This window comes from Corvus brachyrhynchos, unplaced genomic scaffold (assembly GCF_000691975.1).
Source record: "Corvus brachyrhynchos isolate BGI_N302 unplaced genomic scaffold, ASM69197v1 scaffold309, whole genome shotgun sequence".
NCBI classification, from domain to species: Eukaryota; Metazoa; Chordata; class Aves; order Passeriformes; family Corvidae; genus Corvus; species Corvus brachyrhynchos.
The window spans coordinates 1,617,221-1,627,900 of NW_008240227.1; the positions used below are offsets into that span (position 1 = coordinate 1,617,221).

A 10,680-nucleotide genomic window follows, 5' to 3' on the forward strand; every position below is an offset into this window, starting at 1 on the left:
GGGCCGCTGTCCCGCGCGGCGGCAGCTGCAGTGTCAGCGCTAAATAACTCCGGCACATCCACCCGGCCAACGCCTGCTGCTTCTGCACCGTGGTTTTGGGAGGGTACAAGTGTAAGTGACTTCTAGCGAAAAAAATAACTTTTAATTTCCATTCCATATGAAACACTCAGTAGGGTTGGGGTTTTAAAAAAGTTTTTAAATCAGTACGATTTTAAAAGTTTCTGAAGCAGAATATTTCGGAACTTTTAATCTAAAATAGATAAACTGATGCAAGCTAAAAAGACCTAGGATATTTCCACATCTTTAGGTATATTATAGATATACAACATATATAATAAATACTCTGTACAAAATACCACTTTTTTCTATATCAGATAAAATCTGTTACAAAAGACAACTTTCAACACACAAACTGTGAAATTTAATCAGTGATTTTTCCTAAATCATCCTAATGGAAATGTACAGTGTACACGTTGCCACAAAAAAAAATAGAAGCAGCTGGCATTAATGCATTTTTTACATCTAAGATAGTGTTTAATATTTTATAGAGAGAAAAGACGTGGAAAGAAGGGCTAAATGACTTTACAGTGTTAATAATCTTCTACATGAAAAGTGCAAGATACTGGATTCCTCAGGAAAATGGTCCTTACTTAACTCAAATAATTTTATCAACTTTATACCTTTCTAAAATGAGCATTACCCGAACAGCAATTTCATTAATCATGTTGTCAATTGTCAAAATTCTTTCATACCAATTTTTCATTTTACAGAAAAACAGTGCATCTCTCAGTGCAAATGGTGATTCTTTTCAATGACTAAAACAGGATACTGGAGCATTTCAACCCCTTTCTTAATTTTTAAACTCATGTTTTTCTGTATTTTCTTTTTCTGCAGCCATGTTTGGGTTATGCATGTCTGTGCAAGACATAATGCAGTCTGTACAAGCACACAAAAAAAGGGTGCTTACACAGGAGTTTCTTCCAGCATACTTGTAGTGACAGGATGTATTGATTTGAATGCTCTGCAGTAAATATGGTCATTTTATATATTGAGAATCCACTTGTATATGCCGTATCTTCCACAATCAAAATATTTGTGTAAAGGATGCAGCATGACTCTTATTTTGAAATGCTCAGTGTACATGCAGTAGTCAACCTAAGATTGTGTAGTAAATGAAAAATATATTTTAGCCTAAAACAGGGCATAAAGCCTCAGGTTTTTGGTTTTTTTTCTTTATGTGAACTGTAGTTCTGATGTTTTCTGAGTGCTTCAAGAATTACTGGGCAATATTTGTACTGAAATTGCAACTCTGTAGTTTTTGATGTAAGCTGGTTCACTGCTGCGCTGCACGTGGTGTTCCTAACATGAGGTTATCAGGTAAGATCTGTATTTCTGAGCACTGCAGTAGATGCATTTTAGAGCCATAATGTGCCACTACCAATGTTGAACATAGCTGCCACTAGAACGTGCAGGACATAGGAAACTGGTTTTATTACATAACTGTGGATTTGTGTGCAGCTGGGTCCTAACTAGGCAAAACAGATGCTGTAAGATATAAAAGGATTAAACTGTCTGGGTTACATGCCTAACATTTTGCTAAATATTTTATGTAGCATCATCTGGCACACATTAATTATGTTGTATTACTACTGTTTTAGAAAACAGTAGTTATAAATAAGTAGCTTTTTTTCCTGCTGCTTTGAACTTGGAGCAAAATGTTAATAATATCAGCAGCATGTTAAGTTTAATATTTATCATTAAGCGAAAGCCTAAACAATTACATGAGTAATGCTGTCTTTCAAAGGGCCCTTGTCAGCAGGAGGTGACATCTGAAGGTCCCCACTAAAGTATGCTCTGAGAATCTCCAATAAATTGGCTGATGGCAGCTTTTACTGTGCACTGAAGAGTATTTTAACCGGAAAGCCAAATGCCAAATTAAACACAGATAAAAATAGCCAGCTGCTCAGTTCTATTTGTAAAATAAGAAGGATTCTAAAAACTTTGTGAAGCTGAATTTTCTCCAGATTAAAGCCAGTGAAGGGTACTCTTAGATCCAGTAACTTTAGTGGGTTTTCATATTGTAGTAGAAATAACTGCAATTAAAACTTGAAAATGAGGACAATTTTTACTACAGAAGAACTGTAATGGAAACTACTTTAAAGAAAATGAAAGACATTTAAATAAGTCTTAGAATCTCATCCAGTCTGAAACGAGGTGATTTCTCTCATGTATGAAGTATTTGAGTGCACCAACTTCTTGCCTTACATGTCTTGTATACTTATCTGTGTTACCTATGTATCACATACAGTCCTGTGGCTTCTAAAACCATTGACATCTTTCAATCATTATATTCATTTTCACAACACAGTGAAGTATCATCCCTAATTTTAAGGTTATGAACAGAAAGAATAAATAATTACCTTGGAAATCCATAAAAAACCAGAAGTAGCTGTCAAATTTAACATTGGTAGTCTTTTGTTTTTCATCTTAGTTTGGGTGCTTTTGTATCGACAAGTAAAATATTTGGATGAAGAGGAAAGCATACCTAAAAGAGGTCATATAACAAGCAGTCTTGGAAGTTAATTTGACTTTATTTGAACAGAATACAGTCACCTAGAAAACAAGCTAACTATTTTTAAACACTGACAGATGCAAGAGACAGCACAGGTAATTACTGGAGAAGCGGTAGTTTCATTATCTCTAAACTACTTAGAATAACAAACCACATTACAATTCCTTAGGACAATCTATTTGTGAATATTTGCATACTTGCCCTAACAAGTTCTATCATGCACTCAAGTGAGATATAAGCTATCCAGTTTTTTAAGCTTACAAACATCATATTATGCAAACAATTTTAAGTAAATACTTTTTACCTAATTTGAAAAATCTGTCACCTTCCACAGCACTACATGAAGTTCTTGTTTTAAAATAACATTAAATCCACAGCAATAGCTAAATATTTTAAATACTTATGTAATACACTGTAAACTCTACGTAAACACTACATACACCAAAAAAACATACAAAGAACAGGAAGATCATTTTGATTAGCAAAGATACCTCAAATGTATCGCCAGAATCATTTTTTCTGTTCTTACGACTTATCCCCAAACCACTCCCAGAAAAGGCACAGTTGGTGGTGATTTTTTTTTTTTTTTTTAAACACACAAAGCCAGAATCAACACAGTAGGCCAATGCAGTCAAATACTGCTCTTATTTCCAGGAGGAACAGGTAAGGAACTTGCATTAGTGTCCGGATGGCTCAGGAAGATTCTAATCATGAAAGATCTCCAGCATCTGCTTACTGCCCTAGGCTCAAATGCAGAAAAGAATCACAAATTAAATTTAGGTTCGGAGAACTTGGCTGTACATCTTGGACATGACTGCCAGCTAGAGTTACTTGCCTATTCCAAGGCAGTACTGAGGCTCAGCTCACAATCAGCTATTAATGGCACTCAGGAGAGATGATAGTTTTTAAAATTAAATTGGTAATTACTGTTCAAAGATTATACTCATAAAGTATTAGACAATACTTCCACTTTGTGCAAACAAAACCTTTAAATAAATAATCTTTTAAAATTTATCACAATGCTTCAATACATTATGCAGTACAGTTCAGAATATTAAAGTCATTCCAACTTTTTATTATGACAGTATCTAAAAAAGTTCTCCTTTACCAGCAAATGGTGCCATATTTGGCAAAGAAATGGTATTGTTAATTCTTTAAACCAAGATATGCATATGTGAGTTATCCCCATTTTGTTAGAAAAAGATGCATTTAAGAAAAATATTTTAGTAAGTCTATATTCTAAGCTATCTGATAATACTTACACTACTACACTAAACGAACTGCCTTTTATGGACTATATACATTGATGAACACAAGTTCAGATGCTCTTAAGTTTCCTAGAAGACAGAAAGCGTTGCTGGAATCTATCACTTATTGTTGCAAGTAATCTTTGAAAAGTGAGAAAAAACTCCATTTTGGGATTGCTGCTTTTAGAGCATATTCCAAATACCTGTATAACCATCATCCAGAAATCTGCAAAAGATGCTGATATATTGCATTCATGGTATCAAAAAATAGAAAGATTGAGCACTGGATTTCTACATAAAAATGGAGCTTGAGGTATTTATACAATCCTTTATAATGGAGATTAAATATTACCCATTGCATGTTGTCTGCAACTATTCAGGACTTGTTACACAAAATACCATTCCTATGTTGTTATTTGGAAGACCTACTGTTGCACAAGGTGTAAGTTAATTAAAGTCAGTTGAACTTTCATTAGCTATAAAATTTGAGTATTAACAAAGTGCTGTCTAAGTTCAGTGCAAAAGACTAAAGCAATTGGTCTGCACCAAGACTTAGATAATGACCAAGCAGGTCCTGCAAAGAACCCACAGCCTCCCTCTCTGTACAGAGGCTGCCAGAGTGAGTGCAGGACAACTACACAAGCTGCAGCACAGACATCTCCAGTCAGATTCCTTCCCTCTGTTCTCAACAGTGACTCTTCAGCAGTGAACTCAAAAATGGGTTTAGTCAAGAGAAAGGGTCATTTCTGGCCATGTTGACAAAGTACATTTTAGTCAAAAATGTCTGAGATGGATTAAAACCAACAAAACACTGTTTAGAGTCACTCAGTTTCTTTAAATAGTCATATTAAATCCTGTATACATCAGGTATCCTTTGGGGTAAGAAAACCAAACCAAACCAACCAACCTACAAGATCAATACAATCCAGGGTGGGCACAAATGGGCTGGATCACCACTGTCATAGTTTGAAATTCAGCAAGACCTCACATTTAAGCATGTCACTCAGGCTTTTCACTTTGCTTTTGGTATCTGCATGGGTGCACAGTAATTTTCAGTAACTTGTTTTCATTTCTTTTGTTCACTCCAGATGATTTTTTTTTCAGAAAGAGATTTTTGCTAATCTGACAATCATACTGTTTTGCATTCAGTATAGGGGCAAGCTGGACAAAAACTACTATAATTTCCAATTCATACACAATTATGATTTCTTGGTGGTTAACTGATTAGTTTTCTTGACTGGTGCGTCAGAGAAAGGAACCAGATTCACTGGGGAAGTATCAGCAACACTACACTAAATATAAAACATCTCAATTTCCTTTCAGGATAAAATGTGAAATAGTCAACATGGTCTAAAATCATGCACTATTTTACTTACCTCTTTGTATTTTGACAAGATAAAACATTTTCACGTGGCCTTTGTAAAATGTCTTTCTAGTTTGTGTGAATATAACTAGTGTTGTATGATTAATTCCTTAGAAAACACATGCACTTGTGAAGGCTATGATAAACTGAACACATTTGCTACAGGGCATTTTTAAAACACTACTGCTTGCAAGACCATCAGTTTGACAGAGCCTGCTATAGAACAAAATAGGCCAAAACTAAAACTTGGCATGCCAGCACACTTTAATTCCGTATTTGTGAAATGACTTTTCAAACTCAGGAGCTCTTTTCACTACCTTAAAAGGAAAACCCACACATACACATGAAATTCTAACAATTCTAACACCATATTTGTTCTTTACCAACTAGCATATACCTTGTTTTAATGGTTTAAAGCAATTAAATTCCTCAAGATTGTGCATATCCAGGCATTACTGAGGAAATAAAGACACTCATCACTATTCTTCTTAAATTTTATTCCATAATAAAAAATAGAAGATGAAAGAAAGAGTATTCAAGAATTAAAGCAATTATTGGTCAATGTAAGGAGCAGTAAACTAATTATCTAAATGATGACTAAGGACCTGGTTCATCAAAACTAATTCTGGGTCCTCCATGGCATAGTTGTAGGTTGTAGGCTTCTACAGAACAGAAATCCAGATTATCTTTTGCTGAAGCAGGTCCTTTATTATCTAGAGAACACTTGATTTCATATACTATTTATCCTTCTCTTTTTGTTCTTTCTCCTTCTTTTCACGTTCAGCTTTTGCTTCCTCCTCCTCATGTTGTTTTATCAATTGTTCCACCTCCTTTTGCTTCAGAACCCTTATTACTGTCTTTCCGTTCTCTCTTGTCAGTGTTGCAATTTCAACTGAAACACATGGAACAGACAGCAGCATTTAGGCAGAGCAATCATCAGCAGGGCAAGGTTTGAGATTACAAGTGACAGTGAGGCAGAAGGCTCCAGTCCTCCCTCTGCCAAGCAGCCTGGCTGGAGGCAGCCACCCGCAGTCCCCTCCTGCAGCAGAACACAGCAGCAGGGTAGCTCCTCTCAGGGGTTCTGCTCCCAGACACACAGGCATTTCAATCCCCAGACTGCAGCCTCACCTCTGCAGCTGGCCAACAGGGATCATCCTGGACTAAGCTATCTGAATGCCTCTTAGGCTAAGGCTGAGAACTGCTGCATCTTCTAAAAATGGGGTTTTTTGTGACAACTAAAACTCCAGGAGCCACATCTGGAATATGTGCACTCACTGTTCCCTTTGTTTAAGCAGAGGGTGCCGTCCCATCAGCGAACGCTCACCTTTCTCAGCAGAGAGCTTGCTGACATCCATGGTTTTGTTTAGAACCTTAATGGCCAATGCCAGGGCAGTCTTTAAGGTCATTTCCCCTTCTTTGTAGTCTTGCTTCAGCATTGACACAGCTGCCTGTAAATGTCACAGAAATTAAAATGGTGTCTTTGGGCAATCAACCAAACAGTTGGGGTTCTGCCAGATAATACTAACACATGAGTTAACAGCAGCATTTCTACAATTACCTATAAATCTCTCCTGCACTAATAATCAACAATTCAGCTTAATTAATACAGTACAATTTACACTTTTTAACTTGTCTTTTTGAGAAGAAAACACCCAGAACTTACAGCACTGTTATTCCCAATGCATGTGGCTTTCCACCCTCCATAATTTCCACTAGGATCACTTTGATACAGCTGAAATCCATAATGCTTATCCCAGCCAATGTAGAGCAATGAAACACCAAAAGGACGTTTTCCTGTTGAAAAGAAGGCTATTAGCAACCTAAATTTAGTAACAAGATTGGTCGTGAGTGACAATTACTTTCTTTGATTTCGTTTTTCAATCTATTCCTGTGAACTAGGATTTAACAGAGAGTTCTGCACTTCTGTTGCTTGAGATAAGCACGCCAGCATTTCTTTCTAAGTCACGGGGTGGGAGGCAGCGGAGGTTTATTCCATTTAACCTTAAGAGCAGCTCATTTGTGTCTCCACAAATTGTAATTTATCATCTCAGGACTTCAAATCAAATTTAGTATTTCAAGTATGTAGCTTAGCTGTTAAAGCATTTAACTTAGCAGTGTCAAAAGCCAGGTAGTTAAAAAGGTAGTTAAAATTCTCTCCCACTACATATATGTAAAACAACAGAATCATCAGTTCACATACTAAGGAACACTACTTACAATATCATTTTCTAATATGTTGCTTGAGCCACAGAAATAGTATTTTTTTTTAAGTGTACAATATTGATATCACTACATACAGCCTTGCTTTTGATTCATTGTGCCATTATGCTGGATAGGCCCAAAATGTTGAAAGGTTGCCTAAACAATTCTCTGCTGGTCTTTTGAAGGTATTCATTAAATGGAAGAGCAGTCAAAGCATTCTATGCAATGGCCCAGCATCTCAGCCATCAATTTCCCGAGCAATAAAAAGTAGAAGCCTCAGCAGCAAAAAACAGTAACCATGACTACCCATTCCCCTCTTAAATTATTTTTTTCTAAGCATAACTTTTTAAACAGAATTCACTAGGACTGTCCACAGACTTAGATCCTTCATATTATATAAGAGAATTGTTCTTGAGACATTTAGTAACACAATGATTCATCACACTTCATTACCTCCAAACTGTGTATAAGCCTGCTTGATATCACACAGTGCTGTTACTAGTTGTTCACAAGGAATGGGCTCTTGATACTGTAACAAATACCTAATATCAAAGAAGAAAAATACCAGGTTTCAAAACTTGTTTTGCTGACCATATCCTGTATCACATTTAAGAGGAAACAAGTTCCTAAGTTAAAGCCTCTTTGATCTAGCTGTTCTATTTCAATCTACTTCTGATCTACTAATGCATGTTCATTCTGATCAAATGCATAAAGAGAGCTGAATGTGACAGCACAGGCAAGTGAAACCATGTTAGCTGTCAGCAGACCTACCTCTGTGCAATCAGTCTCAGCTCATTTGTTAGAACATTGGCATCTGAAGTTATTCCTGCAACACTGCAAGCCATATCCCTGCAAGAAAAGCATACAAATTAACTGAATTCCTGTCAATCTCCAACCAACAGTCAGGTCTTTATACAGGGATTCAAGCAGAGCACCTACTGTCGGGCTTTTCTGATAAAACTACACAGCTGCCATACAAAACAGGTTAATCAGCTCCTGCCTTTAGGGTACACCAGAAATATCCGTAACCTTTTGCTAAAAGCAAAGGTGGACAGCAAAAGTCAGCGAGTCAGTATATTAGTTATACATACAGTTCTGAGAAGAGGGTTGTGCCAAGGATGATTAAATTCTGAGTGGCTTTACAAGAGCCATTAGGCACATACAGGTGCCTCTCAGGAGGCCACCTGACACAGCACACCACAACACCAAAGGAGCCACACAGATGTGACAGGCCTTCAGTGGGAGTTGCTGGCTGACACATGGCATTGTGTAACTGAAACTTAGTGGTCTTGATAGGACCCTAAGAAAAATAAGCACTTCAATGCTTGATTGTTTTGTTAGCTCTTAATTTAGAATCTCTTTAGCTCAATCTGATATGCTACAAAGCTTTCACTACACAAAAAGGATTCGTGAAATTACGAATTTTCCAAAAGATGGAAGGGCTGTTTTAGGTGACTACTCCAGTGTGCTATTACACTGCCTCCTTGAAAATCCAGCACTTCTTCCTGCCATTCTAGATGCTTTCAAGATCAGTGTGGAATAGGAAGCTGACAGGATGGAAAACTATTTGTGTTTCATGTGCAGCTTTTGTCAAGGATGAAGCTCTACCTCCCTTGCTACAAGAAAGCACAATCCATAAAACTCCTTGCTCTGACATCACAAATTTAACTTCCAGGAGCTAGAAAGGAAATGGTAATAGAAAGACATTTTATCTCTGCAACAATTATGGCAAAGAAGCCTAAGGCATGTTTTACCCAGTTATCTTGTTCTTTTTGAGTCACCAAAGAAAAACAGAGACATAGAAGGTGAGCTGAAATAGCATGGTAATTTTTGTGGGCATTCTTTATTCTGCCTCCCAATGGCATTTTGTAAAACTGGTATTTCCCAGTTTTCTTAAATGCTAAAATACCATTACTTTGTATCGTGTAGTACCAACAAACAAGCTATTCCACCTAGAAAATTCTCCTAGAGATAAAAAAACAAACCAGCAATACTTCTACTTTAGAAGAACTACTGAAGTGAACAATGACGAAATAGTCCTACTTGTCTAAAACGCCAAACAAAAAGATTATTAACAGTTCAAATAAAATAAGACCAGGTTACGTGCTAATCAGTGCTTTGTGGCTAATAACATCACTGGACATTTAACCATCATTTCAACTTACTCATTAAGTTTGTATATTTTCTCTGAGAAAAACACTTCATCAAGAAGCTTGTGAATGTTGCGCCTCTCTGCTGCCAGCAGAACTCCATCATTTGCTAGAATTCCCAGGCAAGTGCCTGCATGCCCGATGGCTTCCATTGCATATTCAACCTGGTACAGGCGACCTGGGAAAGGATTGAAATTCCTATCATCAAAAAATGACACTGAACAAGACCAACTACACAAGGTGACTTAAAATTACAAGAATCTGACAAGTGCTCATTGTACCGTCTACTCTTACTTCTTCAGTGTGTTACCAGTCAATAGAAAATTAACTGGCTGAGAAGGAGGGAGTCAGAGAAGGAAAATAAGGTAATACTGGACATGGCCACTGGGGAGAAAAACCCTTTCTATTAAAAAAAAAAGAAAAAAGAAAAAATTTAAAGAGCTCTCCGCTGCAGTAAAATGAGCCAAGACAAATTTTCAATAAACAAAGAAAATATTTAATATTGGACTTCTTGAGTTTATCCCATCTAAGAAGTAAGAAAACATGGTTTGTACGTACTTGTTTCAGCATGTGCAAGAGTAACAAGGAGAGGTGTGATTGCACCAGCAGGTTATTATCCATTCTCAGGGGACCATACTCATAACCCATACTCATAACCATACTCAAACAAAAGATAAATGGTTATTTCAAAAACATGGCAGGTGATATTATTAATGGTACAAGGTCTCATTATTGCTTCAATTAGAACGAATTTGAAAGTGCCCACTTTGGACCCTTGTTGTTCCTACAGAACTGGGTGTGGGTAAATATGATTTCTGTAACTTATATTCAGACAGAAACATGCTTCAAACCACCCTTTGTGCAAGTGTTTTGATAGTTTTGAGAAGATGGATAGAACAGTCAGAATTTACTTAAAAGTGTCGGGTTAAAAAATACCTTCCGGAGAAAATATGGTAGTTCTGGAGTCATATCTTCGAGACTGTAAAAGGAATAGCTCAGTAAGTATCACCAGTCTCCTGTCACCAACGCTCTAAAGCCCCTGTATAACAGACCCACCCACTCGGTGACCAGGCTGGTCACTGATGCCCGCAGCCCAGCCCCTGCCGTGTGACCGCCGCCCCCCGCCCCCGCCCCGGCCGGGGCCCG

At 37.2% G+C, this 10,680-nt stretch overlaps 1 protein-coding gene across 1 annotated transcript; it reads right to left on the reverse strand.

Annotated features, from left to right (window-relative positions):
- Nucleotides 1–2,572: 2,572 nt before the first annotated feature.
- PSMA4 (proteasome subunit alpha 4) lies at nt 2,573–10,573 on the reverse strand. Its single transcript, XM_008641961.2, has 7 exons — nt 10,471–10,573; nt 9,550–9,712; nt 8,156–8,233; nt 7,838–7,926; nt 6,846–6,976; nt 6,507–6,630; nt 2,573–6,074 (listed from the first exon to the last, which is right to left on the reverse strand). Exons 2-7 carry the CDS (start codon nt 9,684–9,686, stop codon nt 5,920–5,922), a joined length of 714 nt encoding a protein of 237 aa, XP_008640183.1. The 5' UTR covers nt 9,687–9,712; nt 10,471–10,573; the 3' UTR covers nt 2,573–5,919.
- Between the last annotated feature and the right edge of the window lie 107 nt (nt 10,574–10,680).

Excerpts from the sequence above, each read along its gene's own strand:
- PSMA4 (XM_008641961.2), bottom strand. The coding sequence starts at position 9,686 with ATGGAAGCCATCGGGCATGCAGGCACTTGCCTGGGAATTCTAGCAAAT. Across the intron at positions 7,927-8,155 it reads CTGAGACTGATTGCACAGAG|GTATTTGTTACAGTATCAAG; the intron begins GTAGGTCTGCTG and ends CTTTGATATTAG. Across the intron at positions 6,075-6,506 it reads CAAGCTCTCTGCTGAGAAAG|TTGAAATTGCAACACTGACA; the intron begins GTGAGCGTTCGC and ends CATGTGTTTCAG.